Below are 20,014 nucleotides of genomic sequence, written 5' to 3' on the forward strand. Positions count from 1 at the left end.
AATTAACAGTTCATAGATAACAAAAAGGTCTAACTACACTGTCAGCTACGGTGGCTGCAAAAGCTCCTGCAGGGTCCCAATGGACACCATTCAAAATCTGATTTTGCACGTATGAGGGTGCATGCACAACCACAGTGTAGTCTGTGTGGACAATCACTTGAACTTTTTCATGCATAAATATTTAGTCATTAATTTGTGCCTCTACTTTTTTTAAATTTTAGTTCATAGCAAATATTTCATGACTAAAAGCAGTGTTTGTCATGATCTCCTTGATATTTCAGTATGAACGGTGAGCAACACTAAGTATTTAAGTGTTCCTTTAGCTAATACGTGAGCTGTTCAAATCTATAATTTTACTTGCAAGATCGTGGTTTGTTCATTCAGTTATTCCCAAATCCAAGCTATACAAGAATCCTAGAGAACTATTTAATGAAAAACAGCTTAGAAGTATATTTTAGTATGAATTTCAGGATTTCATGTAAAACCGAAAGGAGTCCAATATAGGTTACAAAACCATATTCAAAAGGCTCTTTCCAAATACTCAGACACTTACTAAATTATAAGATGCTTCAGAAGAGGAGACTTCAGGCCGGGATTTTCAAATAAGCTTAAGGCCTTGTCTACAGTAGGAAGGGTTTGCTGGTGTCACTTACACCAGTTCACCTTCCCCTAAACAAAATAGACTCTCAGCCAAATGACCTTTTTGCTGATATGCTGCTTTTATACTAGGACTTTCATTAGGGGTTTGATACACCCCTCCCTCTCCCCCCCAGACATAACTATGCCAGCAAACCTTGAGTAGAGAAGGCTTGAGCATCTCTGCTATGAAAGATCATAAATTCCCTCCTGACAAGGTTACCTGATCTATATGCATCAACTGCTGAAGAAACTGAGACCAGTCAACTAGTTAGTGAGCCAACAGACTGATACCCAACTCAAACTCATTAATTCATTTTGGCTTTCTTTTCTGGATCAACCAAGATAAATCAGAGCTGGGAACAAGCATGTCAGCACAAAAGCTGTTGACATGTTACTTAGGACAATTTTATGGCAACTCTTCAACATTAAGAGAAAGGGGAAATGATTCATCTAAAGGGCTCAGTCAGTGATACTTTGTAATATATCACTGGCATCCAGCACCAGGCTTCAGTTAAGGATGTTCTGCATAAGCAATACTACAAGTTGGACTGATCAATATTGAATACCTTTATGCTTATTGGGTAAGCTTCTATTAAATCCTAAACAGACAATATGCTCCTGAAGATAAGTGAACAGGTTTCTCTCAAGATAAACATTAGGTGGCATTCTATTTGATTTCTTGATTTCCACTGAACAACAAGTGTCAAGCTACTATGCAAATAGTGGTTTAATAGGTTGTGTTAAGTAGCTATAGGTAGCTTCTTTGAAGAACTGAATTAAAGAGCATTTCCTCGTTCTAATTTTGAGGAAAGGCCAGGAATATACACTAGAAGGTTCTAGTAAAACCCACTCTTAAGAGAGCTTCTATTTGAGCAACTAACCAGGACTGGATTAAGTAGGATAAGCAGTCAGAAACCACCTGATTTTTTTTTTTTTTTTTTGGTTATAGTCCATCTCCAGGGCTCTTCTAGTTTGCCTAAAGAGAAGTGTAGTTTTTGTTGGAAGCTGTCTACTAGTTACAACAGAAAAGGTGAGAATTAAGATGAATTGTTTGTGGTTTTCCTTGTAGAATAAATAGTTCTTTGCTTGTCCAAGTCACAGCATTGCTTGAAGTATGAAAATAAGCACATATTTTCATGCCCTGGAACATGAGAACTTGATTTTGTTTACATGACCTTTTCCTTAAATTGCCACCCCCCACACTTTGTTTCAAGCATATGAAGGTAAGATTTAAATGTTAGGGAGGATCAAAGTAGTTTATGCTTTGTCCTAGGAGGCAAGGTAAGAACTACACTTCTGGAGTGTGAACTCCTACTCTAATCCATCAGTTGAATCACAACCCTTCAGCCACTTTACTGCTGCCCAATATATAGTTTTCTTTTTGCCACCATATGCATATTGGTGGCAAAGTCTTGGTTGTAAAAAAAACAGCTGTGCTGTAAACTATTTAAAAAGCAGTTATTCCTGCATGTGAACAGAATTTGTTTCTACAGTTGCAATAGCAAGTTAGAGCCTTTATTCAGGTTTTGGGAGTCAAATAGTGTTAGCTTGTTACTCCTATGCAGGATAGGACTGTCAAGTCACTGTCAGGCTTTGAAATACCTGATGCAGGAAAGACATTGCTTTATCAGATTTTATGCATTCCCAAATATTGGTAGCTTTTAACATGCATCTAAATTGGAAGATAAATTCAGTTTTAGCCTGTAATCCTTCAGGCCTAGGAGTCATAAGCCATCAGCTGATTTATACATATATTGCAGTGTCAGGCAACAATGCTAACCGTCTTACCTCCTGCTTCCTCTAGGTGGAGCAAAACACATGCTGTAGTTATCTAGTTTAGTGAAGCGAACTCCTGTATATTTTATAACACAGTTACAAGCTTTGAAGTTTGATTTTGTGAGCTGAAATTAAGATGGCATCCAAGCTTTGCCAGATTTATATTCCAAAGACACTGAATAACCAAGCAGTAAATTACTTTGATATGACACTATTCTTGCACTTTTTTGCATGCTCATATAAAGTAAAATCCAATGAGTTTCTCCTGCAGGGAACACAATTGCTGCAAATAATGAAGAATTGCAGTCAGTAGATATCATACATACTGCAGAACACTTTTTAGGAAAAGTTTTTGTAGGCACTTATGTATCCCTCTACCACTTGTGTTTCATTATTTTCCATGTATTTAATAATTGCTGGAGTGAGTTTCCTAGTCTAAATTAATCCCCCTATGAAAGTTCTCTCAGACATGGGACTACCAATATGTTAAATTTCTGCAGAAGGTCATATGGGGGGGGGGGGGGGAGGAGGAGAAGATGGGGAGGAGTCAGGTGCTTACAGCTAATAGAGATTAATATAATTATAGATCTCTATCCTTATATTCAATCTTCTACAATGCCAAGACTCACTTTGTTTCAGGTACTCTTATTTAAGTTTGCTGAGAGACAGGGCCTGGTCCTTTCAGCTGGCCAATCCTTCACTACTTTTGGAGACCCTTCCCTTTTGCAATCACAGCCTGTTTTATTTCCATCGTCCATACTTTATTAATCAAGGGCTTCATCCTTTAAGTGAAACCCTTAATTACTGGAGTGGCTTGCCAAGGCCTCTTCCTTAACCCAGATTTTTTTTAAAGTGCTGTTTAAGAGGTTTTGCATTCCTTTTTAAGTATACTCAGATGCCTCATTATATAGATATCTGTACAAGGACATACAAAGTTTCTTTCCTCTAAACGCAAACTACAATAGAAAACTCAAGGTGTCAAGGGATCTTAAAGATTGTTACTTGCTTTTGTCAGCAGATGAAGCCATCCTTTAAGGCTTGTTTTATGCTATAAAAAAGCAATAATTAAACCTGGAATAAGAGTGTGATTTAAAATGTAAATTAATTTAATTGAAGCCCAGATTAAACATTTGCTTACAATACCTAAATATTTTAAATCTGTGGCTTTTATGATTTTAAATAAAAGGTTGAAAGAATGCCAGTGCAGACTGCAGTCTTTCACACATAGGCAGAAAGCTTACTAAAGAAGCCAGCTAGTTTCTACTTCTGTTCACGAGATACATGCAGCAAGGGTTAGGAAAATGAATATGCAGCAATACAGTTACCAGTACCTCTCAAACTTGTTCTCTAGAATCTCAGTATTCATTTAAAATAAAGCTAGCTACCATAGTCGAAAAAAAGCATAAAAACAAACTAGTTTAGCCAATGGAGAGATGTTTTGGTGAGTCTACAGAGAGCTTGGAACAGTTTAGAATTGTGAACTGCCCCCCTTCCTCCTCAGTAAGATATATTACCTTGTGTTTTGGATATGTTATTATTTGTTCTAGAAATCTCTCCTCCATTTCCTCCTGATTTGAGGATCTACAGAAATCCCTTACCAGGACGTCATCCCTGTATTTTTCCCTTTCATGGTCAACCAGGGACTTCACTGGTCACCTCCTTCTGGAGGTCAGAACAAATGCATATTTTTTTTATGTACAACGCAATACCTTCTTTTTAACCTGACTGTCCTTCCTGAAGTTATAACCCTCTATACCAATATTCCAGTCATGAGATTTATTAGTTCATGACACTTTCACTTTAAGTTTAATTATACACATTTCACTTTACTGCAGTTGATCATTGATGTACTTTATTTTAGCTAGAAACTAGCAATGCAAATCTAGTTGTGAAGTAGCTATCAAAAATTAAGTATGATATTCTTGAAGTATTTCTGCAGACTAAAGATACAGATGAAGCCTGTAACTGTGTTTAGATAGTATTTTTAACTAGTTTGCCTAAGAACAATATTTAAAACTTGAGTAGCAGTTTACTTAAAGAAAATCCTCATTTGCTTTAAGTGTCAAGCTACTGAAAGGAACTGTTTGTTCATCAAAACTTAGACATCTAAAGCTGGCTTTAGAAGAAAAATGTGGGTTGTTCCTGTCTTGCTTTATTGATGGATAATGGCCAGAAGCACTATTTTTACCATTGAAATATCAAGTCTCTTCTTTAAGAATTACCACGATTGGTGTTCACCACATGCCACTTGTAAATTGTTTAACTTACTATATATGATCTTGAAGAAATGTTGTGGTGCAACGTTTTTAGCAGCTGTGCACGTCAACAAAATATTCACTGCCAGAACCTTTTACAAAAATTTTAGGTACTAAGCTACTGCCTATATAGTGTTCTCACACAAGTATACAAACATTACATGATGCCAAAAGATTAGATTTTCTTGTAGTATTAAAACAGAAACTTAGCCCTCAAATGAAGAGGCAGAGGTTAACTATTAAAATATTTTCTCAATACTTTGTCAGGAGTTTGAGTCAGATTATTTTAAACTGAGGAACACACTAAGAATCCCTTTCCTTCCAACTACTCAGGTCTCGTTACTTGATTTAAGAGACCTACTAGTCCTCTAGTAGTCCATAATGTCTTACAGGTAAGACTGAAAAATCTGAAATCAAGGTAAAAATAATCAGAAAGGGTTTTTTCCCACCACCACCTTGCAGGCTTCTTTATAACTCTTCAGGAAAAAAAAGGAACTCCCCCTTTTACTCTTTGCATGTCACATTCTTTAAGAATTTACTATAACATCTAATCTAAATATTGACTATAACCTATTTCCAGAGCAACATATTCTGATCATTTATTTTATGACTCATCTCATTTTGAATCCAAATTAAGTCTATGAAATAGGATAAGCTATAAATTCTTTGGAGTTTGTGGATCATTTGAATTTTGGCAAATTAAACTGTGAAAAGTCGCTGAAGTTCCTTTTAAAAAAAGGATCCCTATCTGAATATGAGTGGGATTGTTAAATCTAGGTTTACCTCTTCATAAACCTCTCGGACTGCAGCACCTCCTGGTTCCTCCTCTGGCTCCATTCCTCCACCTGGTACAATCCACTGATCTGGGTACCGACTACTACTCACTAACAGCACCTGAAAGGTCAAAATACACACATTTAAGCAGTCATTTGAAAATAATCTGATTGGAGAGTCTGAAGGCTACTGACCATTTTCCTACAGTGTACTTGTTCATGCCAGATGGATTACAGCTTTCAAAAACGTAAATCAAAAATAACTTGCACCTAGATTTACATGTGAAGTACTAACTCTTATTAAAAATCTTGAGATTAATGAAGGTTAAGAGTCAAGGTCCTCAGTTGTATATTCACCTCCCTGCACTTGTTTAAATAGGGCATTTTCTTACATCATATTGGTGAGAACTTTCCTGACCGTTGTACAATGAAATATATCAAGTTGATTTAGAGGGACACCTTTCTAGACAGCTGATAACAAGGCTTTTGTAAAAAGTCCAAACAAGTAGAATTGTCAAAAATATAAAGTTTAAACTAGATATTTCCCTGCAATTTTTACAATATTTACTTTGCATGATTTAATGATGCAACTTCACTGGAACTTGTTGTTCAAGTTAGAGAAATACAAAAAGCAAGAATCAAAAACAAGTTAATTATAAAAATGTTTTCAAAATGTACTAATCCATTATTAGTAAATTAGGAAAAACCTATTTAAAATGTGTTTTGTCTTCATGTTTAGCCATCTATTTTGCATTAAAATTGGAAAGGACATTTTGGGCAGAAAGGTATAACAGACCTTTAATAAAACTAGTATCATAGTGCCTAGGACCCCAAGTCAGAGTGGGATTCCACTGTGCTACGCAGTGTACAAAGAGGATAAAGATGGCTTCTCGCCCAAGGAGCTTTCTTGTATAACTGTTGCCACAATAGAATTTTAGCATTGTGCAGTTCTCACCATTAATTAGCCAGCCACTGCAGTTTAAAATACTTATTTTACCATTTATCCAAGAATGTAGTGAAGTTAAAGGTTACATTGGATAGTTTTATATAAAAGTCAAATATGGTAAGGAGGACCATGAAAACAGAACTCTGATGGAAAGAGCATCTGGAGTTAGTAAAAGATTACCTGTATTTGCAGTCATCTATAGTAGTTTAGTATGAAGCTTCTTGGAAGTTAGCACAAGATAGCTTATGTAACCACTTTTCTCCTTGGGAAATACATTTTCCTTTAAGGATGGAAAGGAATACAAACATGTACTATAAGCGAGCTATTTGCAGAAATGAAGCCAATAAGTGCAAAAAACCAAATTATGTTCTATTGAAAATTCAGATCCACTACATATTGCTCAGTTTAGCTATGCTAGATGTTTGGATGACCACATTTGGCCTTACTGGGAGATTGGCCCAGGGAGAGGAGGGGCGCAGAGACATTTTACAGAACAAAAATAAATCAGTAAGGAGTTCTTAATTATATATTATTCTAGAAAATATGCAGATTACTATCCAATTGCAATAAAGTTAAACAGAACAATTTAACAACCTAAGGCTGGGATATGGGGTGTTTTGTACTCTCGGGGGGGAAAGGGGGCAGCGGCTGGGAGAGAGCTTGTTTTAATTTCACATACATACCAGTGTTACCACCAATGGTGGACATTTTCCCCCACTATCACTCAAGTGATTTTTAGACAGAACTGGCTTCTATTTTAATACTTTGACAAAGACAAAAGTCCTAATTTGTGGAGACAGTTGTTACAGCACTATAATACTCTGCAGTATCTCCTATGGTCCAGTTATTGGTGGTATAGTAGAACTAAGTTGGACTCTCTCACAGCAGGGAAGGAAACCCACTACTTACTGGGCCTCTGAAGTGAACTCAGTCTCTTGTATAGAAGGCCAGAACACTGACCACAGGATCACCCCACATATTTTACAACCTACTTTTGTTAGCACAGCTGTTTAAAACCTAAAACTACTAGTAATAGAGATTACTATGGCTCATGGAGTTGCCTATATGGATCCATACTCTATACCCCTAATTTCTTCCTACTAAATCAATAATCTATTATAAGAGACTATGGGGAAGGAGATACAGAATAAACATAGGGAGTCTTCAAAAAATCAGTTATGTTAATTAAATGTAAGAGCATTACCTGCGAGGTTCCCAGACAAGATGATTACAAAGTAGTCTTTAACCCAGGGAGGAGAGTGTGAGAAGACCCACTGAACAATGATTGTGGAACTGCTCTCCTATTCAAGTATCTGCTCTACAAGCTAATTACAAGGGGTAATGCTGTGTAAATATATCAGTATAAATCCAGGTAGCCTATTTGCCGCTCTGGGGAAAAGATGTGTTTTAAGAAGATGGCTAAAATGCTGTCCTAGCAAGGGTCAGTATTTACTCCTGGAGGAAGTCTGCACACTATTATAAAATATGCAGAATTTTAATTGTCAGAATACTACAATCATACCACTTTCAATTATTTTGGTAATTTATTCCAAAAATGTCAACAAGTATGTCTGCACCAATACAAACAAAGAAAAAAAGATTCCCCCCAGGAGTAAAGAATTAAAGAAACCCCCTACAACAACCCAGTTCCAGTTCCTCTTATGCTTTTTGTTGGGTGCCTCAGTCTGGGTGTGTCACAAATGCCACCTGGGCACATGTGCGTGTGTGTGTGGGAACTATGCCCCTGTGGTCTCAGACACACCCCTCCCACCCCCAGAGCCTAAGCTGTGAGGCATCCCCTGGTTCAGACATCCACACTCCCTCCTCCCCAGAGCCCAGGGATCTTGAGAGCATGCAAGAGTGAAACAGCCTGATGCTGGGTCCTGAGCTTGTATAAAGCCACCTCCTTCCTTCAGGACATGCTGGAAACCACAGCTGCCCAGAACCCTCCAGCTCCCTCTCCCTGAGAGAGTCCTGTATTTGCAAGCCAGAGAGCCAGGCTCTGCTGGGTCCAGCGGTTCCCACTGGTGCCCAACAGCTCTGTGGCACCAATTCTGCAGGGAAAAATTAAATTCTGCACAGAACTTTAATTCTGTGAAAATTCATTGCACAGTGGCACATAATTCCCCCAGGAATAAGTCTTACTGAAACTGTTGAAGCTACCTTAGAACAGATGGGGTAGGAGCTGGAAAGGAACAGTGGCAGATTACCAAGCTGCTCCTACAGCCGGGTACCTCTGTGCTTTCATTAGTTAATGCTAAAGTTAACACTGAGATGGAGTCATTCACAATATTTGTCTTAAGGCTGTAGATTCATGCAGACATCAGTGTGTTAGTTTACCATTATTCTATCAGGAATGCCTTTATTTGCATTTAAGATTTTGCAACCACAAGAGCCACAGTCACATAAGTTTTCTTTTTCTTTAAGCACAAGACAGAATCTCCCAGAAAGAGTACCAGCCCACACTAGACAGTTTTACCTCCTGGGCTTGTCAATGTGCTCAAGCAACCTAGTGATACCCCTGGTCTCAAGCAAGAAGTCAGTCTTCACCACTTAATGTCTAGGAGAAAGCCAACTCGCATCAAGTGCTACAAATCTAAGACTTTGGAAATTTCATGTATTACAAAATGTTCTCTATACTTTAATATTGCAGCCTAGTCTCCTCCCCTGGTCTCAAGTGGTGTGTGGGAGAAAGACAGTATGGTTAGATTAATATAAAGAGGCTTTGCTAAGAGCTTTGAGGTCAGAGCAGCATCTTATCTTTATAGAACACACTGATGCATCAGCATGGAGAATGGAAAAGGAGTATGCATCAGCTTGGACAGTCTAATAGGAATGAAGACTAAAAAAAATTAATGTAAAAAACATCTTAGCAGATAAGTGGTGCCACTGATTTGGTTTGCACTACATGCAAGTTCCAGGACAGGGACAACTCCTGAAAATGACAGACACATGCCTTTTGAAAGTCTCAACACTAACAAGGAGAGATCAAAGATTCCTGTACTAGTGAGACTGAAGACAGAAATTTGAAGCCAGGTGTGCACTCAAGCCCAGGAAGAGAATAGACTGCAGCAAAGCAGGCAGTCCAGAATAAAGGGAATGAATGGAAAACTGGAGCGAAGCATATCCTTTATCTTGTCGAGATGAAAGGAAATTTAATAGAAGGTTTTCTGCTTTCTAACACCATTTTCTGGACTTCTACAGAAGAATCTGTCCAAGTTGCTGAACTAGTCAGCAACCAGACTGTTGTACTTTGGTACCTCTAGTTGGGATACAGGATCTAGCTGAAGAAAGTCTCTCAAAGACTGCTTGAATTGAAGAATGAAGAAAAGTCAGATCTTTGTCATTCATTATACAGATAATTCCAAAAGTTCAGCAAGTCACCTTTAAGAGTTCATGGAAACTTGAAATCAGATGGAAAGACTAAGTTTGGGGACAACCCTCCAGAAACTGAAGATGGCAACAGCTCTTCTAAATGCAGCTACTAGTTGTTCAGAGAATGGACAACCTTTATAAGGACACCCGAGATGCATGAGTCCTTACAGAAGCTCAAATGAAGATTTAACTGGAGGCAATTCTTCTGTGACACTGGGGAATCTTTTGCTTTTCTGGACCTCAAACTGCTTAGCCTGTATTGCCAATCAGGTCAAGGAGCTCACAGTATCTCAATTTTGAAATCCAAGGGCTAACAAATACTGTAAGTGGCACATCTCTTTACCCAAATACAGGTGCATAGTGTTTTTTCTAGGATCTCTCTCAAAATCAGACCCCCATCATGATTAAGGGTGAGGTTGACTAATCCTCTGGGTCTTTCAATCTGATCTTTGTGAACTAAATAGAAGATGTATGGAAAGGGCAAATAAGAGTGCCCTCTCCTGAGGACAGCACAGGAAGAAATTGCCATATGGAAAGGCAATAAAAAAATCACCACCACAGATGTGAGAGACATTTTGAATCACCAAATCTGATGGTGTAGACGCATCCAGCAGTGAAAACTGCCTATCAAGATTATATCCAAAAGCAAGGCATTAGATTCTGGTCACTAAATGAGTCCCTCAACCCTGCCTCCTCCCCAACACCAAGCTTTCAGTGTGGAAGCAGTTACTATGTTGGAAAGAATCACGAGACTCATGACTTTTTACCCCTTCTCCCTTGGTTCCAAAGGATAATGGTGTCAGAACAGCATCACTTGAAGGCACCTCAAAGTTGCTGTGAAGACTTTACAGCGATGCTGACATAATGCTCAATGGCAGCATTTACCTCTTCTAAAACCATTAAGAGAATATTTGGGGAATGGGAAAGTTGTACCTGAGAATTCTCTAGAATATTCTTACGTACTGGAACTTGCTTTACAGGACCTTGAGACCCCCCAACATCAAGGCTTCTCTGGCTGTATAGTGTTTGACTGCTGATGCTGGACTCAACATCAAGGTCTGTTCCAGATCAGTGCCTTCCATGTAGGCAATAAGACCTGCATTGCCACCTCCCACAAATTGTTCTTGAGAGCTATGCTCATGCTCCATATATGAATTTGGAGAAGCTCAGGCACATGAGTAGAATTTGGAATTGTATATTTCCAAGGCAGAGCAAACACCAGGAGTATTCATGTCATCAGCATGTGCTAATGCAGGGGGACATAGCTTGAAGACTGTCTCCACCATCCCCCAAACAAGGAAGCAGACCCACAACAAGTGGACAACCATAAAGACTGAAGAAAACAGCCAAACAAGGCCCCCAAAGCAGAAGACCTTACTTACTTAACTGAAAGCCCAGAGTAGTTTCCTAGCAGACAAAAACAGAGTTAAGCAATGGTCATCACCAAGATTCTGCTCAATGCTTATGTATTAAGGCCGATTCCCCTTATATCCTTTGGTATGGGTGTATAGGCAGGGTGCATACATACATGGCGCTATTCAGAAAGTTTAGCGCTTGTAACCTGAGGGCATGTATATTTCCTTGAGTAGGATCCACTTAAACAATGCTCAAAGAGCAACGTTAAAACCTTACAAGAGGATTAAATGCTAAGCACAGCTGATATTCCACATAACATGACCATTACACACAACTTCATGCTGATCAAACTAGCGTTCATTGGAGTCTCAGACTCATTAAGGTCAGAAGGGACCATTATGATCTAGTCTGACCTCCTGCACAATGCAGGAATCTCACCCACCCCCTCCTGCAATAAACCTATGTCTGAGCTATTGAAGTCCTCAAATCATGGTTTAACGACTTTGAGGTGCAGAGAATCCTCCAGCAAGTAACCCATGTCCCATGTTGCAGAGGAAGGTGAAAAACCCCCAGGGCCTCTGCCAATCTGCCCTGGAGGAAAATTCCTTCCTGACCCCAAATATGGCGATCAGCTGAACCCTGAGCATGTGGGCAAGATTCACTAGCCAGATACCCAGGAAAGAATTTTCTGTAGTAACTCAGATCCCACCCCATCTAACATCCTATCACAGGCCATTGGGCCTATTTACCATGAATAGTTAAAGATCAAACTGCCAAAATCCTATTATCCCCTCATACCACCTCCTCCATAAATTTATCGAGTTTAATCTTGAAGCCAGATATATCTTTTGCCCCCACTGCTTCCCTTGGAAGGCTGTTCCAGAACTTCACTCCTCTAATGGTTAGAAACCTTTGTCTAATTTCAAGTCTAAACTTCCTGATGGCCAGTTTATATCCATTTGTTCTTGTGTCCACATTGGTACTGAGCTTAAATAATTCCTCTCCCTCTCCGGTATTTATCCCTCTGATATATTTATAGAGAGCAATCATATCTCCCCTCAACCTTCTTTTAGTTAGGCTAAGCAAGCCAAGCTCCTTGAGTCTCCTCTCATAAGACAAGTTTTCCATTCCTCGGATCATCCTAGTAGCCATTCTTTGTACCTGTTCCAGTTTGAATTCATCTTAAACATGGGAGACTAGAACTGCACACAGTATTCCAGGTGAGGTCTCACCAGTGCCTTGTATAATGGTACTAAAACCTCCTTATCTCTACTGGAAATACCTTGTCTGATGCATCCCAAGACCACATTAGCCTTTTTCACAGCCATATCACATTGGCGGCTCATAGTCATCCTATGGTTAACCAATACTCCAAGGTCCTTCTCCTCCTCTGTTACTTCTAATTGATGCGTCCCCAGCTTATAACTAAAATGCTTGTTATTAATCCCTAAATGCATGACCTTACACTTTTCACTATTAAATTTCATCCTATTACTATTACTCCAGTTTACAAGGTCATCCAGATCCTCCTGTATGATATCCCAGTCCTTCTCTAAATTGGCAATACCTCCCAGCTTTGTATCATCCACAAACTTTATTAGCACACTCCCACTTTTTGTGCCGAGGTCAGTAATGAAAAGATTAAATAAGATTGGTCCCAAAACCGATCCTTGAGGGACTTCACTGCTAACCTCCCTCCAGCCTGACAGTTCACCTTTCAGTAGGACCCGCTGTAGTCTCCCTTTTAACCAATTCCTTATCCACCTTTCAATTTTCATATTGATTCCCATCTTTTTCAATTTAACGAATAATTCCCCATGTGGCACTGTATCAAACGCCTTACTGAAATCTAGGTAAATTAGATCCACTGCATTTCCTTTGTCTAAAAAAAAAAAATCTGTTACTTTCTCAAAGAAGGAGATCAGGTTGGTTTGGCACGATCTACCTTTTGTAAAACCATGTTGTATTTTGTCCCATTTATCATTGACCTCAATGTCCTTAACTTTCTCCTTCAAAATTTTTTCCAAGACCTTTCATTCTATAGGTGTCCAACAGGCCTGTAGTTACCCAGATGACTTTTTTCCCTCCTTTCTTAAAAATAGGAACTATGTTAGCAATTCTCCAGTCATACGGTACAACCCCTAAGTTTACAGATTCATTAAAAGTTCTTGCTAATGGGCTTGCAGTTTCATGTGCAAATTCCTTTAATATTCTTGGAAGAAGATTATCTGGGCCTCCTGATTTAGTCCCATTAAGCTGTTCCAGTTTCACTTCTACCTCAGATATGGTAATATCTGCCTTCATATCCTCATTCCCATTTGTCATGCTACCATTATCCCTAGGATCCTCATTAGCCTTATTAAAGATTGAGGCAAAGTATCTGTTTAGATATTGGGCCATGCCTAGATTATCCTTGACCTCCACTCCATCCTCAGTGTTTAGCGGTCCCACTTCTTCTTTGTTTTCTTCTTATTTATATGGCTATAGAACCTTTTACTATTGGTTTTAATTCCCTTTGCAAGGTCCAACTCTGCTTCACTTTTAGCCTGTCTCACTTTATCCCTACATGTTCTGACCTCAATAAGGTAGCTTTCCTTGCTGATCCCTCCTATCTTCCACTCCCTGTATGCCTTCTGCTTTTTCTTAATCATCTCCCTGAGATGCTTGCTCATCCAGCTTGGTCTACAACTCCTGCCTATGAATTTTTTCCCCTTTCTTGGGATACAGGCTTCTGATAGCGTCTGCAACTTTGACTTGAATTCCAGGCCGCCTCTGCCTTTAGATCCATAAATTCTTCAGTCCAATCCACTTCCCTAATTTCCTTAATTTTTGAAGGTCAGCCCTTTTGAAATCAAAAACCCTAGTCGCAGATTTTTGTTTATCCTTCCATTTAGTTTGAACTGAATTAGCTCATGATCACTTGAACCAAGGTTGTCCCCTACAACCATTTCTTCTATGAGGTCCTCACTACTCACCAAAACCAAATCTAAAATGGCATCCCCCTCTTGTCGGTTCAGCAACTACTTGATGAAGGAATCCATCAGCTATCGCATCTAGGAAAATCTGAGCCCTATTACTAGCACTTGTCCTCCAGTCTATATCTGGGAAGTTAAAGTCTCCCATCATCATGCAGTTTCCATTAGTATTTACTTCATTAAAAACATTAAAGAGGGCTCTATCCATATCCAAATTAGATCCCAGCGGTCTATAGCACACCCCAAGCACTATCCCAGGTCAGGCTCCAGTAGTTTTCTTCCCCAATGTGATTTTTGCCCAGACAGACTGTCTTATCCATTCCATCGCTTCTTATTTCTTTACATTCTACCTCATCACTGATATATAATGCTATTCCACCACCTTTATCTTTTATTTCTGTCTTTCCTAAACAGCACATACCCTTCAATACCTGTAGTCCAGTCATGACTACTATTTCACTACTATTTCAGGTTTCTGTTATCCCTATAATATCCATTTTCACTTCCTGCACCAGTAGCTCTAGTTCCTCCATTTTGTTACCTAGGCTCCTTGCATTGGTGTACAAACATCTTAATTTTTGCTGTTTGGCCTCGCTCACATTCTTTACCCAATTAGGCACTGACATTCTACAGCCAGTATGACCTATTAGACTGGTTGCCACACTGCCCTTTGTCCTTATGTCCATTCTCCTACCCACGGCTGTATCCTTTCTTACTTTGTTTTCTTCCCTCTCAATGTTAAAATCCAGCGTGGAGATTACCTGGACATCTCCCAACCATCTCCCCCAAATTCCTAGTTTAAAGCTCTCTTATGTGAAAGCAACTAGTAATAGTGATGACTATTACATTAAATCATTCAGCGCTTAGTGGAATGGTTTTAATCAGCATTTATTGTTTAGTTAAGGACTGAAAACAAATTCTAGTTTACTAGTAGAGGATAAATCAGGCTGCTTGCCCTGACTGGAAGCTTAGCATAAAGCCATGCATTTTTACACTACTGTATAAAATGTTTGATTTTACCATTGACCTGAACAGTTAGCACTAAATTGTGTTTGTATGATGGATTGTTTATAGAGTGAACATACCCTTCGAGAAATGGACACAAATGCATGTTAAGATTACCAAATAGACTTCACAATTATAGGTACAGTAAGGAAACCCACAAGTGTGAAGGTCATTGGTTACAAGTCAGCAGTACTCACTTTGAAGCTTTTGTCTGGCTCACACCCCTCCTCCCACTCCCATTTGTCCTGGAAAGTTTTGTGAAGTGTGTAATGTGAGGCAATATTAACTAGATTAAATATCCAAAAATATTAACACACACACACACACACACACACCCCCCCCAAGAGAAAAATCTTAAGGCACAGATCTCATTCAGTTCATTCTAATTTTGCAACGTAAGACCATAAGAGTATCTCCATCCAAGAATCCGGTCCATTCATGGATGAGGAAATCCTGCAAGTTCCATACTCTTCATGGCTAGTGGAACAGTCAGTAATATCTGGGACCCCTACCATAAGTAATTAGCACCTTCTTTGAAGGAGGAAGTGTAATTGAACCAGGCAAAGACATGGCGAACACTTAAGAAATTATCACATGCTACTCAGTGACCACATTTGTGAGCAAGCCAATAGAGGTGCTAACAGTCACTTCTAATTTGTTAACTAAAAAGGACCCAGAATATTGACAAGTAAGTTTCATCCAGGACACAGGACAAACAGTATTTATTGTGCCAATGAATGACTTCATCTTTCAATGGGCAGACATACTGCTGGATTTCTCATTTGATACAGTCAGTCACCAAATATATCTGTCCTGCCTCAAGAGATGTACCAGTATTGAATGAATGAGCACAAAAATCTGCAACTCTTCATGATCCTCTGGGTTCAGAGCATGAAGAAATGACTACACCACACCTAGGATCCTCACGTGTGAAGTTCCACAATGCAAAATACTCCCCCTTATCCTATTAAACATGAAGCTACTGGGACATTCATGAGACCCTATGGGATGTGTCACCAATTCACTGGCACCTAGTTCTTACCAATATAAAAACCAGCACCATCTCCCAGCAGAGTATTATCTGCCCCAGAATAAATAACTGGCTGAAAACGAAGTGGGAGATAATAGGTTATGCTGATGGGGAGAAGGAAGTGCTTTGGAGAACTCACCACATATACAATCTCCATAGAGAGCTCACTTCCTCCAATGAAGGCAACATGCAATTTTGGACTCAACTCCTCACTAGCTCTCGATATCAGACTAACTACAGCTACTAACACCACCTGCCACCTATAGCTGGCTAGAAGATGCATCCCACCCCATCAGACTGATTTGACCACAGTGATCCACGCATTTGTGACTTAATGAAAGCACTGAAAAGCTCCAACTGTTCAGAGTACAGCAGCTCACCAACCCAGCAGCACAAGTTGCCAAGAACCCATTCCCCCACTGCTCTGCTCGTTAGAGAATGAAATTCCAGGTTCTGATAACCTGGGGCAACCTGTGAAATGCTAGCCGAAGGCTTTCCTCTACATAATCGTTACCAATTCTGTTTTAGTGAAACAATGGAGCTGTCAACTACAAATGATGAGATGAATGCAAGCAAGAAAGCAAACTTTAACACATGGCTTTCGACAGTTCCTGGAGTTCTACATCAAAATCTCACTAGGTTCAGAACACAATGCAACACTTATTTGACATGGTCACAGCTTGAGGAATTTCTCTTCTTGTCCATGAAGGAAGGCTCTCAAATTGTATAAAATGGAATTCGATTTCTTGCCATACTATCACTTATTTGGGCTCCCTGACCCAAATTTTGGTCCCCTTTCCCAAAAGCCTGGGGAGGTTTTGCCTTGATGACCAGTTCCCTCTTTGGAGATTCTTTCTTTGTGAAAAGAAGGTGATTCGGATAGGTTAGCTAGCTACACCCACCTCTAAATTTAACTTCTCCCAGAAGCTGAGAGAAAGTTAATCTCTTACACCTGCCACAGAAGATAAGTTAGCCAGTGTGGCAGCAGGGAGGCAAAAGCTGGTCTCCCAGTAGGTCTTACTGAGCAAGTTTTTACCCGTATCTGAAGTACAGAAATAGTTGTACCCTGCATTCAAGGAGGAAGAGAAGCTGCTAGCAATCTCCTGGTTATAAGAAGCAATTGGAAGCTGCCTAGCACAGCTGTGGTTAACCAAAAGTCACAGGTATATACCAATTGACAGAACATGTAGCATCATGGGGCTTTCATTATGCAGAAAGCTCTATTAGAAAAACAGGAGGATTTAAAAAACTCTGGGAAGAAACTCAAGACGCAGCTATAAAAGTTCTGGACTAGTCTTTAGAAACTGAAGGAAACATTATTGCATGTTTCTTTTGGGCTCTTTTGATCTCTTGGCTTGTAATAAAATGCTTAAGATACAACACCTCATGTTCTGGAATAACATGTTATGTAATAAAGCTATATATAATATTCAAAATCTACTTAAAAATTGTAAGGTTGCAAAGTCAGCCACTCCAAGTTAGAAAATGCCAAAATCAAAGTTGCCTTGCGCATACTCTTGTACCAGAATACTGTCATATCCTAATTTTTGAGTGCTTGTCTTTGGAACCTTACCACTCAAGTTCCTTGGATACAGTTTTTAAAAGGTTAACAAAAAAAATCCAGTCTTGTAGAACCATAACCATCCCCAAACAGTGGAATCAGCAGGTCTGGGATCTTTAGATCCAGAGCACAGTCCTCTACCACTTTAGCTAATAGAAAATAGCAGTCTACTGCCAGTTATTCCATGTGACTAGCCACTAGAGGGGGATGGAGACACTTCACAAGTGGGTTTCACTACTATTTGCTGGATAGCAAAGGTGTGTTTATACTCAAGAATAATTTGTTCAGTTTCATCAGGTTCTGAAGGGGGAATGTCCTAGTGGTTAGAGACTCATCTGTATCCTCTCCCTCACACATCTCCTCCTGGGCAGCTCTTGCCCCACAATTTCTCCCCCACACATTTCTTCTATCCACCCTGTTCCTCAACCTGCTGCCACCGCCGCCTCCTCCTCTCTGACTGCATGTCAGGAGGACTACTGAAAGACAGGAGCGTTTCCCTTCTCTCAATTCCAGTGTTTATTGCCATAGTGACCCACAACAGCTAGAAAAAGCAATTGCAGGGTAAGTCCTGCTCAGCCCTAGGAATGCTCAATCACTCTATGGGGATGGCACGTGCAGTTTGGACAGCACACAGGTGTTGAGAGGGGATAACTCATGCTCAGTGCTAGGCCTGGCAAGCTGGTCAATTTGACCATAATCAGGTATCAGTAAATACTCCTGCAAGGAAGTCCTAATGTAGGCAGCAGCCTGCCTTTTTGGTTGCCACCTGCTAGCAAGATGAATTAACTGAAAGTTGAGCATCTTAATTGGCTAGAATCTTCTACAACAAACACTATCCTTATTTGTATACTAGGCCATCAATGTACAGTAGAACCTCAGTTCGGAACACAAGAGTTACAAACTGACCAGTCAACCACATGCTGCATTTGGAACCAGAAGTACACAATCAGGCAGCAGCAGAGACAAAAAAGCAAATATGGTTCAGTATGGTGTTAAACGTAAACTACTAAAAAAATAAAGGGAAAGACACTTTTCTTCATAGTAAAATTACAAAGCTGTATTAAGTCAATGGTCAGTTGTAAACTTTTAAAAGAACCACCATACTGGTTTATTCAGAGTTACGAACCTCCATTCCCAAGGTGTTTGTAACTTTGAGGTTCTACTGTACATGGCAGTTTACAAAGCCCATTAAACAGACATGGTCCCTGCCCCGAAGAGCTTACAATCTAAACTGACTCGACAAACATACAGAAATTAACTCAGAGTGGGGGGAGGGAGAAGAGTTCAGTCATTAAACTTCGTCCCTCAACAAAAAGAATAGATGCATAGCCATTAGCTCCTTGAAAATTTGGTAGGCTACCTACCTATCATAACTGCATTTAAAAATGTCTCAGTTGATATGCATTTGTTTAATTTCATACATCTTTTGTAACTGTTTAGTTTGAAAAACTTTAGCATTTAAGTGCTAACCTAACATTGCTAAAAGGTAGGGTTTTTTTTAGAACTTCATTTCCCTATCCCATTTTTCTGAGTTAAAATAACTTAACTTGTTTTTTGGAATTAGGCCTAAGTATCTAAGGCAAAGGTTACTGGAAACCATAACTTATTCTTTTATTACTATTTTAATAAATTAGTGCTTTAAATTACTACACCATTTTTGACATTTGACAGTATCTGACTTGTCAAATGCATAACCCTACTCAGTGCAGACAGAATATTTGGAGAATTGTTACTACTAACCTAGCTATTCTGAGTATCCGAAAAATCTAAGTTTGCACAATCTTGTAACTTGATGAAACTTGGTCAAATTTGCACAGGGCAACTCCTATGCCAGATTTCAAGTTTCTGCTCCAAAGCTAGAGCTCCTCAACAAAATGGTTGAAAATGTTGTTTAATATGGGCCAAACGTTTTTCCCCTACTCTCAAAAACCAAGAAGCCACTTCAGATGATTTTTTTTTTTTTTAAATAAATCCAAGATGGATAACCATCATGGAAATGACAGGTTTCAGAGTAGCAGCCATGTTAGTCTGTATGTGCAAAAAGGAGTACTTGTGGCACCTTAGAGACTAACAAAATTTGAGAATAAATAAACCACTGAATGCATCCAATGAAGTGAGCTGTAGCTCACGAAAGCTTATGCTCAAATAAATTTGTTAGTCTAAGGTGCCACAAGTACTCCTTTTCATCATGGAAAATTTCAGCTTGTGTGGTTAAAGTTTATAATGGGAAGTATAGTGAAGCCTTAACTATAATAGTAACTTATAATATACCTGTAATACACATACGCCCCATATCACAGAGCATAGAAAAGCTTGTGTTCTT

At 39.3% G+C, this 20,014-nt stretch overlaps 1 protein-coding gene across 2 annotated transcripts in view; it reads right to left on the reverse strand.

Moving 5' to 3' along the window:
- NUDT4 (nudix hydrolase 4) overlaps window positions 1-20,014 on the reverse strand; it is a 54,308-nt gene that overhangs the window by 27,495 nt on the left and 6,799 nt on the right. For both annotated transcript variants that reach the window (XM_077832383.1, XM_077832375.1), the window contains exon 2: window positions 5,454-5,564. In XM_077832383.1, coding sequence (XP_077688509.1) covers window positions 5,454-5,564 — 111 coding nt within the window. The remainder of the gene's footprint in view (window positions 1-5,453; window positions 5,565-20,014) is intronic.

Source organism: Eretmochelys imbricata, chromosome 1 (genome assembly GCF_965152235.1).
Source record: "Eretmochelys imbricata isolate rEreImb1 chromosome 1, rEreImb1.hap1, whole genome shotgun sequence".
Lineage (NCBI taxonomy): Eukaryota > Metazoa > Chordata > Testudines > Cheloniidae > Eretmochelys > Eretmochelys imbricata.